The sequence below is a fragment of the Salvelinus alpinus genome, chromosome 17, assembly GCF_045679555.1.
Source record: "Salvelinus alpinus chromosome 17, SLU_Salpinus.1, whole genome shotgun sequence".
Taxonomy (NCBI): Eukaryota; Metazoa; Chordata; class Actinopteri; order Salmoniformes; family Salmonidae; genus Salvelinus; species Salvelinus alpinus.
In genome coordinates this window covers 9,630,484-9,644,510 of record NC_092102.1, presented here as the reverse complement: position 1 = coordinate 9,644,510, position 14,027 = coordinate 9,630,484, and the positions used below count along the sequence as shown (strand labels likewise).

Sequence of the window (14,027 nt, the reverse complement as noted above, 5' to 3'; positions counted from 1 at the left end):
TGACTGACCTTCATGTCTTAAAGCAATGATGGACTGTCATTTCTCTTTGCTTATTTGAGCAGTTCTTGCCATAATATGGACTTGGTATTTTACTAAATAGGGCTATCTTCTGTATAACTTACCCTACCTTGTCACAACATAACTGATTGGCTCAAACACATTAAGGAAAGAAATTCCACAAATGAACTTTTAACAAGGCACACCTGTTAACTGAAATGCATTTCAGGTGACTACCCCATGAAGCTGGTGGAGAGAATGCCAAGAGTGTGCAAAGTTTGAAGAGTCTAAGATCAAAAATATATTTTGATTTGTTTAACACTTTTTTGGTTACTACATGATTCCATATGTCTTTTGATGTCTTCACTATTATTCTACAATGTAGAAAATAGTCAAAATAAAGAAAAACCCTTGAATGAGTATATGTGTCCAAACTTTTGACTGGTACTGTATGTCCAATATAAACATTTTGAAGCAGATTGGCAACCTTTTTAAGGGCCGCAAAATGAGCAGCCACGCTCCTCTGAGTGAAAACTCTAGATTTGGAAACCAGAAGTGCTTCTGAGTAGAATTGACCCCCATTTTGCTGTGACACAACATACATAATATTGTTTACAGTGCAATATGTATGTCCAATATGAAAAAAACTATTGGATTTAGGCTGATAGGCCACTCTTTAAGGGCCGCAGAATGAGTAGGGATGCTCCTCTTGGTGTAAATTCTGTGGATTTGGAAACTAGAAGAGCTTCGGAGTAGAATGGATACAGCTTTAACTCCAACACAAAGTACATCAAATTGTGTATGGTGCAATAAATGATAGGAGTACACACAAAAAACAATGTTGACCATTTAGGCTTGAAAAAATAAATGACAGAATATCGCAAATACTTAATTATTATTTGTATGATAACTAGTGTAAAATGTATCGATATGCACATTTCCATAATTTTCACCTTCATTTTTAATTTACAAACGTATACAGGACGGGACTCTTATTCTAAATCCAGTCCAAAAATCCGTGACTCGGAAGTACATATTTATTCTTGCCTGCTTGACAGCAGTTGGTAAAGCAACGTTTTATACTTCAGTGGAACTATCCCATCAGGCTCCAGTGCTAGCTACCTTGAGAATTGATCATTGTTGGCGTTGACAAATATATTGATTACTTTTCCTTTCATCGGTGATTTAATTTTAAGTCATGACAAGCAAAAGCAAGAGAGAGATAGTTTGTGCAGTAGGTGGCTGCAAGGCTGAAAATGTTTCTTTGCATGGTCTTCCATCAGAACAGACACTTCGTCTGATCTGGCTTCAATTTATTTTTAATAATCAAGTGCCAGAGAAGTTCAGTCAGTACCTGCGCATATGCACAGCACACTTCTCATCGGACTGCATTGCAAATCAGGATAGGTACACAAGTGGATTTGCTAAGAGCTTGATCCTCCAACAAGGTTCTGTCCCATCCATCTTGCACCCGGCAACCAACCAAGTAGTAAGTGTTAAACTAGATAATGTAAAGGACATGCTATATCTTGTAATGCCGATGCACATCAACACAGTCGATCATAATCAGTCTTTGCTAGCAGCAATCGTGAAAGTCCTAAAACAATGTTGAAAGGGGGGTTAATGTTAGCTAGCTAGCTCCCGCGCTACAATATGTTGGAGACGTGGGGTAGTTAAGGACATTGGATTATATAAACTCCAGTCCATACGGTGGCACTACGTAATCAGAATAGTGCATGCACTTTGTACACCCCCCCCTTCCCCAAACCTAACAGACTTGTATTCTGAAGAATGTAAACAGTTACGTTAGCTAACAGTTAGCCACTCCACCATGTCGCACATACCGCCGGTAACTGCTTGCAGCTTTCTTGGTTGTTCCAAAGCCAGGACTGATACTTTACACAGTCTTCCTAAAGACCCTGAAATCAGAAGACAGTGGGTGCAGTTTCTTTTTAATTCAAACCCAGATGTGCATATCGGTACTACAACACGAATTTGCAGCGCGCATTTCAACAGGGATTCGTTTCTAAATTGGGGGCCGAAGTCAATGGGGTATGCCAAACTATTTGTTCTGAAACCGGACGCCATCCCAACTATTTTTCCGATTCATGAAGTATCGGTAAGTTTATCTGTCTCCCTAACGTTAGTTGATAATTAGCTAGCTAGCAAAAACAACGGGGAAAACAATACGAAACGTCATCTCACTGGCTTCTTCTCTTTTTTGTGACGACATGTTTGATTTTATCGGGACGTCTGGGAGTGGGACTGCTCGAAGACATCCGTAACCCTCAGATAGCATCTCTGACCCGCTCACAATAAATGAGCCTCAGTGACGACCTCGGGGTCCGAGTAGGCAACGACATAGGGATTTTGTCTCCGATATCAAACTTGACTAGGACCGCTAAATCGGAGCAATATCCTGTAATGTACACCTGGATAAAGCGCATACAGTGGGCGCTCTCTGCTCACACGTCTTCCGAAAAACTAGTTTTTTCATTAAACGTTGGAGGAAATACGTTCCTAATGTTTGGGGAACGTGTTTGCTGGCACCTGAGAAAATGTCCGTTTACCTTGGGAAAGTTATTTTAAGAAAATAAAAAATTCTGACCCCTAGCGCTAAGAGGTTTTAAGGCAAGTTGTGCAGATCCTGAGGCAGCAAAGCATCCCCAAACCATCACACTACTACCACCACCATGCTTGACCGTTGGTATGAGGTTCTTACTGTGGAACGCAGTGTTTGGTTTTCGCCAGGCATAATGGGACCCATGTCATCCAAAAAGTTATACTTTTGAATCATCTGTCCATAGAACATTCTTCCAAGAGTCTTGATGATCATCCAGGTGCTTTTTGGCAAACTTGAGTCAACTTTTTGGATGACATGGGTCCTATTGTGCCTGGGGAACACCAAACAATTAGGTGTTGCATAACTTTGTTAATTAAATAAAAGTATACACTTTTTTATTTGTAAAATATCTGACAATTCAGTATAAAAAACAATATGCAGAAATAGAGAATCAGAAAGGGGGAAAATACTTTTTCACAGCACTGTATATACTGTACAGCGTTACCTATGGAGTGCACCCATGAAACTCAGTGACACCCACATATAATTCCAAAGAGTTTACACATATTAGTTTCATAGCTCTTATTGCAGGACTTTGATTGTAGGAAATAACCTCCCCAGTCAGTCTATTGTGTGCATTGGACATTCATATCAGACTGTACCAGTCAACCTATTGTGTGTAATAAACATTCATATGGGACTGTATAGTTTACCTATAGTGTGCACCCATGAAATGGAGTATCAGCGTACTCAGTGACACCCACAGAACACAACTATGTAGAGATTACACAGACTCTTGAATCCACTGAAATGAGCCACATTAGCTCACCAGTCAATTTATTGAACATTAAATATTAGAATGTAATCCCATCCAAAACTGCGCAAATGAATGGCGCTGATGTCGCCTACCAAACTTGCTAACAGCCCTCACTAACGGCCTGGTACTCAGTGGTCTTGTTCGGTAACAGGATGTGCCAAGAATTCGTTAGCATTTCAAACACAGCCTTCCTCAAGACCCTTGACTCCTGGTGGAGTGGGTGCTGTTTCTTGCTGAGTGTAACATTAAGCCTGATGAAAAGGTTAAAGTTACTTCTGCAGGGTTCACATTACAGACGAGTGTTTCACCAACTTTACTCAAGTGAAGATGGGATTTGCGAAAAGGCTGAACTTGAAGTTCGACGTTGTACCGTCGGCAAAGTATACAGAAAATAGCTAGCGTATCTAGGCAAATATTCCTAACCCCTGTTTACATTGTACTTGTTTTGTTTAGGTGGAACACATGACGTCAGGTGTGACAAAAGATGAGGGATGCCAATATGAACCACCACCAGTATGCAACATTATGGTACCATCACCTCCAAGACCCGTTCTGGTACCGCTAAAACACAACGTGTCAACACAGGCTTATTATTACAGAGAAAAAAATAAAAACAAAGGTGAGGCATATGGCTTGTATCTTTTGTAGAATAGTTAACTTCTTTTCAAATACAGCTGAAATTAATTGATGTGTAGGGCAATTGCTCGGTAGCGGCATTGCGCTGACACTAGGCTGTCATGGTGACCGTATTACCGCCACACCGGCAGTCACAAATCATGACCGCAGTCAATGTAATCCCTTCCAAAACTCTGCAAATTAATGCAGTTGATGGGTGGCCTACCCAATTTGCGAATGGCCCTCTCTAATGGCCTGGTACTCAGTGATCTATTGTCCCTTTTTTAAATCACTTTGAACACTTCCATGATTGAATTTGAATAATCTGAATGATGAGGACAAAATGGTGAAGGGGATTAGAGGCAGAGCTCGCACCGACCCGAAGTGCAATTAACTCAAACCGAACTTGAACCGTCCCAAAATTAAAATACTTGTTTTTTATATGTTTAAATAGGCCAAAATGAGTCTAGGTCATTTGCACTGCTTTTAAAGTAATTGGTCCATTTCTGAGACAGATACAGTCTATATTACAAACTTAATTTGTTAAGAAAAAAACTTTTTATAACATAATGAAAACAGACAAACATCCATTACATTGTTCAATTAATACATTATAATTATTAAATCGAACCACATGTAAACAATATCTAAGCGAGAACAATGTTATTGTGAACTGGTTACTGAATAATCTTAAATTAGAGACGTTACATTCCACCACCAGCTGCCCCATTAAACAAAGAGCGTGTGTGTGCGTGTGTTCCGCAGCCTTCACCCTCTGTCTTCAGTCACTGAAGAATGGTCGCTTTGAGCACCACCACTTGCTAATGGCCAGGCCACTGTGGCAGGTAGATTTCTTTCAGAGCCAAAATATCCCAAAAAGTAAATGTAATTGCTAAAATATACTTAAGTATCAGAAGTAAAAGTATAAACCATTTCAAATTCCTTATTTTAAGCAAACCAGACGGCACCATTTTCTTGTTTTTATTTATTTACGGATAGCCAGGGGCGTACTCCAACACTCAGACATCATTTACAAATGAAGCATTTGTGTTTAGTGAGTCCGTCAGATCAGAGAAAATAGAGATGCCAGGGATGTTCTCTTGGGCCTCCCGAGTGGCACAACAGTCTAAGGCACTGCATCTCAGTGCTAGAGGTGTCACTACAGATCCTGGTTCGATTCGAGTCCTATAGGGCGGCGCACAATTGGCCGAGCATCGTTACATGCTGACCAAACCGCACAAGTTGATTTTGTTCACGCACACCAGAAGCGATCAGGATACGCAGGTTAAAAATTCAAAACAAAAGCTGAACCAATTATATTAATTTGGGGACAGGTCAAAAAGCATTTAACATTTATGGCAATTTACCTACCTAGCTAGCTTGCTGTTGCTAGCTAATTTGTCCTGGTATATAAACATTGGGTTGTTATTTTATCTGAAATGCACAAGGTCCTCAGACAATTAATCCGCATATAAAACGGTAAACCGAATTCGTTTCTGGTCATCTCTCCTTCCTTCAGGCTTCTTTTTCTTCTTTGGACTTTATAATGGTGGTTGGCAACCAACTTTACAGCATTACTACAACCGACCGGAGTGTGGACCTAAGTTCATCTTTCAATCACCCACGTCGGTATATGCACCTAAAAACCAATGAGGAGATGTCACGTGGATATATGCTCTTAAAAACCAAATGAGGAGACGGGAGAGGTCGGACTTGCAGTGCGTTGAGCGTCACGAATAGAACCAATTTCTATTTTAGCGCCTGGCCACACAGATGCTCGCGGGCAGTGTGGGTGCAATGATTGAATAACGTATGTGTAAATTTATTTTGCGACGCGAGCAGTGTGGTCAGCATGTTAGGGTTTGGCCGGGGTAGGCTGTAATTGTAAACAAGAATTTGTTCTTAACTGACTTGCCTAGTTAAATAAAAAAATATATATAAGTGCGTGAATTGGACCATCTTCCTGTCCTGCTAAGCATTCAAAATGTAACTAGTACTTTTGGGTGTCAGGGAAAATGTATGGGGTAAAAAGTACATTATTTTATTTAAAAATATATATTTAACCAGGCAAGTCAGTTAAGAACAAATCCTTATTTTACAATGACGGCCTACCCTGGCCAAACCCTCCCCTAACCCGGACAACGCTGGGCCAATACAGCCCGGGATCGAACCAGGGTCTGTAGTGACGCCTCTAGCACTGAGATGCAGTGCCTTAGACCGCTGAGCCACTCGGGAGCTAAATGTAGTGAAGTAAAAGTTGTCAAAAATATAAATAGTAAAGTAGTTTTACTTAAGTACTTTACACCTCTGAAAATTACACCAACAAAACACGAGCATTTGTAATGTTATTAAAACAAATGTATTACTAGTAAGAAGTAATGTGGTATATTGTTGCATTTCATTTTTTAACCAAAATATCAGATGAGAAAATGTTCACGGGGCAGGAGGTTACCGTGGTAATGCGATTCGAGTCCTGTTTGTAACTGAGATTGAGGGTCTGACTAGTAGAAGCGTTGTCTTCTCTTTCCTAACAGTTGAAACTCAAACATAGTTTTGTTCACAAGCTAGGTTGTTTTCTATGTAAATAGCCAAGAAACACAAGGACAAAGTCTCACTATAGTAGACTTCAGTTTCAAGTAAATTAAACCAATTTATGCCCGTGTGACGCATTTCTAAAAATTAATCTGTCACTCAGCTCTTCACATGCGTATGCACAGCCCCCAGCCAGGCAGTGTTGCTGCGTGAGGCAGAAATACTTACCACATTTTACCACATTCGGTTCAGGTCAGGGAGATGCAACCATATACTCTAGAATACCATAGTAGCTAGCCATAGTCTATAGACAATGCAAATGCCACAGCAACTCCCAGCACACAAAACCTCAACTCGGGGCCGACGGGCCCGCAGACAGGCTGGGAGAGAGTAAAATGTGCATTCTAATAGGCCTATTTGCCCAACATTGGAATGATATTCTAATATTACACATTTCCATAACCTAAATAATTACATATGACACCTAGCCAGCCATATCATTGTTTGAAACCTAGACATTTTACATAGCCAAGCTTACCTTGCTTTTAATAGCCTATAGCCAAAATCCGGCCATAGAAAAAACCCTGAAGATTTCCTAATTATTTCATATGTTCTCATGTTCTGAGCAAGGAACTTAAACGTTAGCTTTTTTACATGGCACATATTGCACTTTGAGTTCTCCAACACTGTTTGCAGTATTTAAACCAAATTGAACATGTTTTCATTAATTATTTATGTATTATATTAAGTTAAAATAAAAGGCTTCATTCAGTATTGTTGTAATTGTCATTATTACAAATATAAATAAAAAAATCGGCTGATTTAAACCCCCCCCCACCAAACAGACAGGTTCAGCACTGAAAATATGCAAAAACATTTGTTTGATAACGACAGAGCGTATTTTCATCAGAATCATTAAGCCTAGGGCTACTCATCAAACTGATGCCCTGGCCATAATTCATCCCCATGCAGTGTTCAATGTACAATTGTTAATCTATTTAGAAAATTCTAATGAATGGGCATAATAAACTAAATAGAACATCTGTATATCGAAAAGACAGATTTTGGTTTAACGTTGAAAAATGCCAAATTGAGCCCCGTTTCAAATGGAACATACTCCAGTACTTGATTACTCATGCCCATCCATCCCTAATGACAATACACCTTGAGTTTGAAAAATATATATTTTGTTTATTGAACTACAGTAATAAGTGAAGTGGATTTACACCCGTAAAAGAATTGCGGTAATGGAATTTCATCATGGGTCCCTGATCTGTACTACACAGAAATGCATAATTATGGATATGCATGTCATTCTCTTCATGGTGAAGTATCCCAAATAGATACACAAAAGGTAGAAATATGCAATATCCTCCTTTGCATATTTGGGTATTATTCTACAAACTGGCTATTATTTGATGACCACATTTGGTTGGTCCAGACCGGACCAAATCTGAACCATAGACGTCCAAACTTGTGAAACATAGACATCAAAGTACAGCTCAGTAGAGTATAGTTCAGGAAAGTATAGTTCAGTACAGTACATTAGTGTATTCAACTCGTGTGCTCCACTGTGTAGTTACTGAATTTTACTCCGTTCTCCTCTACTGTACAGGACTGTAAACTCAACTATACACTACTTTTCTTTACTGTGTTCTACTAGTGTTTCACGGTATACCGAAACTTCAGTACTTTTTCGATATTAGAACATGAAAAAGGACTCGTTAATTTTTTACTTTTGGTACTTCTGTCAAATGTGTCTCTCCGATCAAGACAGTATCAGTGCAGCGTATGTCTCCCTTAGTGTGAGCGCACTGTGCCTGCTCCACTTAGCCTGCACTGGGAGTCGGGCTGCATCATGTTAGCTCCCCACTCAAATAATCCGACACGGCATGTAGAAAATGTTCAAACTGTTATTTACTGTTCGCAAAACAATGTCTATACAGGCTAGAACACAAGCAAGTATAGTGTAGAGACTCATTGTACCATCGAAACCACTGTGAAATCATTTTTCAATAACCACAATTATTGTATTTTCAGCTGTTTGAAGCTGGTGTACAAAATCGAAAGTAAAATACGCAAAAATGAAACTTAACGGGAAGCATAGAAATAGTGTACGTAAAACAGATCTAGTGCTTCTTAGACTTGTTTTCAATGAGAATAAAAGATCTATTACATATTGCAGCTTCAATAATTAATAAACATTTATCAGTAAAAACACTAATTGATAGGTCTACCTTGTTACTTGTGTGAACTTTAATTATCCTTCCTCATGAGGGGGAGGAATTAGAAAATGTCTTAAAAGTAATGTGGGTTTTTGGTAATGGAATTAAGGAACAAGGCAATGTTACTTAAACTCACAGAAGGCAGAAAGAATTGTCCTAAACTACACTGAACAAAAATATAAAAACGCAGCATGCAACAATTTCAAAGATTTGAATGAGTTAAAGGTCATATAAGTCAATTTAAATATATTCATTAGGCCCTAATCTATTGATTTCACATGACTGAATACAGATGTGCATCTGTTGGTCAGATACCAGAAAACCAGTCACCATTTGCCTCATGCAGCACATTGTTGTGAAATTGTTAGGTTAGATATTACTGCATGGTCGGAACTAGAAGCACAAGCATTTCGCTACACTCGCATTAACATCTGCTATGTGACAAATAAAATTGCATTTGATTTGATCTCCTTCACATAGAGTTGATCAAGCTGTTGATTTTGGCCTGTGGAATGTTGTCCCACTCTTTTATAGCTGTGCGAAGTTGCTGGATATTGGAGGGAACTGTAACACACTGTCGTACACAATCCAGACCATTACAAACATGCTCAATAGGTGACATGTCTGAGTATGCAGGCCATGGAAGAACTGGGACATTTTTCAGCTTCCAGGAATTGTGTACAGATCCTTGCAACATGGGGCTGTCGGCTGTGCATTATCATGCTGAAACATGAGGTGATGGCGGGGGCTGAATGGCACGACAATGGGCCTCAGGATCTTGTCACGTTATCTCTGTGCATTCAAATTGCCTTTGATAAAATGCAATTGTGTTCGTTGTCTGTAGCTTATGCCTGCCCTTACCATAACCCCACCATGGGGCACTCTATTCAAAATGTTGACATCAGCAAACCGCTTGCCCACACGACGCCATACAATGTCTGCTATCTACATTTGAAACCGGGATTAATCCTTGAAGAGCACACTTCTCCAGCATGCAAGTGGCCATTTATGATGTTTCAACGCCGATGCCGTTTAAAAATAAATAAAAATGAATAATATCATAAATGATGAAACATGTTCAACTTGGTTTAAATAATGCAAAAACACAGTGTTGGAGAAGAAAGTGAAATATGTGCCATCTAAAAAAGTTAATGTTTAAGTTCCTTGCTCAGAACAAATGAAAGCTGGTGGTTCCTTTTAACATGAGCCTTCAATATTCCCAGTTAAGAAGTTTTAGGTTTAAGTTATTATAGGAATTATAGGACTATTTCTCTCTATACCATTTGTATTTCATATACCTTTGACTATTGGATGTTCTTATAGGCACTTTAGTAATGCCAGCCTAATCTCGGGAGTTCATAGGCTTGAAGTCATAAACAGCGCTATGCATCCCAGCATTGCTAAGAGCTGCTGTTTGAATGAATGCTTACGAGCCTGCTGCTGCCTACCACCGCCCAGTCAGACTGCTCTATCAAATCATATACTTAATTATAATAAACACACAGAAATACGAGCCTTTGGTCATTAATATGGTCAAATCCAGAAACTATCATTTCGAAAACAAAACGTTTATTCTTTCAGTGAAATACGGAACCGTTCCGTATTTTATTGAGCGGGTGGCAACCCTAAGTCTAAATATTACTGTTACATTGCACAACCTTCAATGTTGTCATAATTATGTTATTATCCTTGTGGATTGCAATGTAATCGGCCATAATCGGCATCCAAAAAGGCCGAATTGTTATGAAAACTCGAAATCGTCCCTAATAAATCGGCCGACCTCTATTTTCTACTTTGTAGAATAGTGAAGACATCAAAACTATGAAATAACAGAAACCAAAGAAGTGTTAAACAAATCAATATATTTTAAATTTTAGATTCTTCAAAGTAGCCACCCTTTGATGACAGCTTTGCACACTTTTCAGCTTTCATTTGACATCCTATTCAACATGCTCCTATGAACCTCACGTTGGTGCTCATGGGTCTTTTTACGTGGAAATGACCTCTTAACATGCTACTGTATTTGATTTACAGCCATCCAAGTGCAGCCAATCCAGAAGAATGTAGGAGTCAATACAAGGTTTACGGAGGACATACCACACAGGGAAGTGAACCGGTATAAACTTACATTTTACTTTAAGTAGCCCGTGGGGAACTATTCTAAATTATTTGGCTAATGACTTAGGCCACCTGTCCTCCTAATCTATGAGCGACTGTTAAATTGAAAATTGTCATGCAACTATGCTTAATTACTTTTGAACGGTCTCACTGTCTGGACTGCTTGCGAAGCCCAATCTGTAGTAACCTATGATTAAAAAATATATCTTCTTCCAGGTTAAACTCTGTCACGGTGTACATGGCGAGGAAGTATGTGGTCTACGAAGACTGCCTCCTTCCGTTGTTCAAGACTTGTCCAGTCTGTCGAGGCTCCTGCAGCATCGACAAGTTCATCCAAGACACCCTGCTCACCATCAACCGGTTCTGCAACCACTGTGACCACCGGAGCCAATGGAAGAGCCAGCCCTTTAACCTCCCAGCTGAATACCTGTCCTCCTCAGCAGCCAAAGTATCAACTGGCACAACTGATGCTCCAACTGGCACGTCAGCTGGTACCTCAACTGGCACATCCACTGATGCTCAGACTGGCACCTTCAATGCTCAGACCTTGAAGGTAGCCTTTATCATTTTTCACTGATCAATGCTTACAATGCATGAATGCAAATTCACACAAGCCATAAAAACAACAAACTTTTTAAATGGGGAGGTGTCAAGTAAACCAGTAACCACAATTGTCATCATCTATGGCTATGATTTGTAAACTAAGTGAAATCAGGAGGTTGGCAGTATTTTTGTCCATAGTCAAAATAGGTTGAGATGCATCCATAGAATATTACATATTTAGGGAGATTCTGTGGGGTGTTGATGTCCCTCTCTCATCTGCATTGTGTTTCTCTCTAGCCAATAGTTATGTGGAACTATTGATATAAGAGTGCCAATTGTAAGTACATTGAAGATTTATTACTGATTCGTTGTAGCTATTGCTCATTATTGTTCATTGTCCTTGCAGACTGCGGAGGAAAGTGGTCTTCTGTTGGAGAGTAACGATGGTGATATCTGCAACAAAGGTCTGGAGGACATTCAAACCCTGGTGTTTGAGACGACTCTTTGTTTGGATGACGAAGTTCACGACGACAAAGCCATTAAGAAGAAACGTCAGTCATTAGAGGAGGAACAAAAAGAGGTGGGGGAGGAAGAAATGGAGGGGGAGGAAGAAATGGAGGGGGAGGAAGAAATGGAGGGGGAGGAAGAGAGCTCTGATAGGGAGTGGGAACCGGAGGTAGAGTTAGGTGAACTTCTAGCCTCAGATTCTGAAGGGGATTCCCCGGCGCTATGCCCGGATTGCGGCACGTTCACCAAAGGCTCCAAGGCTCACGTCTGCGAGCATGTGAAGCCGTTCGTCTGCCAGGACTGTGGCAAGCGGTTCGTTAACGAGGTCTCTCTTAACATTCACAGAAGAATCCACAAGCCAGGCTATGTGCACGAGTGCAAGTACTGCCTCAAGCCGCTCCAGAGCAGGCCGGAGAAACTAAGGCACGAGGAGAGCCACCCGCGTGTGGAAAAGCCCTACGAATGCCCCGACTGCCCCAAACGATTTAGCGACATTAAAGCCCGAGACAGCCACATTCAAGGTCACAGAGGGCCCACACAGCACATTTGCAACATCTGTAAAATGGAGTTCAACAAAAAACACATCCTGGAAAGACACATGCTAGTCCACAGCGGGGACAAGTCCTACACATGCCCCGAGTGTCAGCGCTCCTTCAACCAAGCGAGCCATCTCAAGTCCCACATGCGCCTCCACACGGGCGAGCGGCCGTACAAGTGCCAGCAATGTGACAAGTCGTTCAACCACAACGTGAGTCTGAAAAGCCACGTCCAGCGCTACCACCCAGGCCTTAGCTACGGGACCAAGGAGAAGGAAGAGGGACAGGAGCTCATCTCAAACTCAGCGACTCAGACTGAACAACAGGTAATGATAGAGGAGAGTCGAGAGCCAAACGCAGAGACTTGGCAGAAGAGAGTGAAGAGGGCACGCAGGGCAGGGAGGAAGAGGAAACGACAGACCTTTGACCCTGAGGAGTTTGTGGAGAGTAAGAACAGTGACTCAGAATTCAACCCAGAAGAGGAGGAGAGCAGGAGCAACAGTGACTCTGACTTCAACCCAGAGGAAGAAGAGAGTGGGAGCAAAAGGAGGAGTACAGGTAGACCAATAGGCAGACCAAAAGGAAGACCAGGGACCAGCAGAAAGATCTATGCAGGAACTGTTGGTAAAGAGCTTGATGGATCGAACCTGAATGAACACAAATCTGCAAAACAGTGGGAGCAGGAGGAAGAGAGGCAAAGCGACCCGGAGGTGGTGGGGGAGAGGGGGAGCAAAAGGAAAGCCCCAAGCAGAGGAAGGGGGAGAGGCAGGGGAAGACCAAAAACCATTAGAGAGATGCATGAGGGAACTCCTTGCGAAGAGCTTGTTGGATCTAACCTGGATGAACAAGTACCATCAATAGAGACGGCTCTTTCTGAACTTTTAGAGAGTTGTTGGTCAATTCAAAATGTAGATGAGGCTTTTGACCCGATGCCAAATTAACTGTTAGTTACTGAAGAGTTGTCCAGTGTTTTCTGGTTTTCTATATTTTGTATACATTGAAGAAGACAAATGCTGTTATGAAGGGACACAAATGTTCAAGGTTCAAGATTCCATTCTAAATGCGGTTCAACGAGGAAACTACTGTGCCTCCCAAATGGTAACCTATTCCCTGTGTAGAGCACTAATTTGCATTACAGAGTCTACATTGCAATGCAGACTTACATTGAGCCCTGGCCATCAGCCTGCCACCCGATTCCTAATGTTCAACATTTTGTGTTCTAACAAACTTGACATAAGTTGATGTCTAGATGATCAGATATGATCATTTATGAAAAGAGTTCAATAACTACTACTGCAGACAATGGAAAGTGCCTCCTATACTTAACCTTTTATCAAAGACTATCTTGGATTCCAATTTATATATTTTGCCGACACAATTGTAAAACTTTTCAATATAGCATGTTTATTATACTTGTATTATTAAATGTAAATGATATTACTGCTACCTTTTCCAAAATGTTTGCAACCCAAAGTCAAGACATTCTTATACTAGGGCCGGCACAATGTAACCGACGGGTATTTACATTTATTCAAGCCTTATTTTACCAGGTAAGTTGACCGATAACACATTTT

General features: G+C 40.7%; 1 protein-coding gene across 3 annotated transcripts; it reads left to right on the top strand.

Annotated features, from left to right (window-relative positions):
- Positions 1-1,043: 1,043 nt before the first annotated feature.
- LOC139542087 (zinc finger protein 345-like) lies at positions 1,044-13,890 on the top strand. Of its 3 annotated transcripts, none has more exons than XM_071347116.1 (5): positions 1,044-1,486; positions 3,831-3,996; positions 10,784-10,865; positions 11,084-11,420; positions 11,817-13,890. In XM_071347116.1, the coding sequence occupies exons 1-5, from the start codon at positions 1,196-1,198 to the stop codon at positions 13,392-13,394; spliced, it is 2,454 nt and encodes an 817-aa protein (XP_071203217.1). In that variant the 5' UTR covers positions 1,044-1,195; the 3' UTR covers positions 13,395-13,890. The 3 variants fall into 3 exon arrangements, with proteins under 3 accessions (XP_071203217.1, XP_071203219.1, XP_071203218.1); XM_071347117.1 differs by lacking the exon at positions 1,044-1,486 and adding an exon at positions 1,776-2,116; XM_071347118.1 differs by lacking the exon at positions 3,831-3,996 and having other exon boundaries at positions 1,047-1,486.
- Positions 13,891-14,027: the final 137 nt, after the last annotated feature.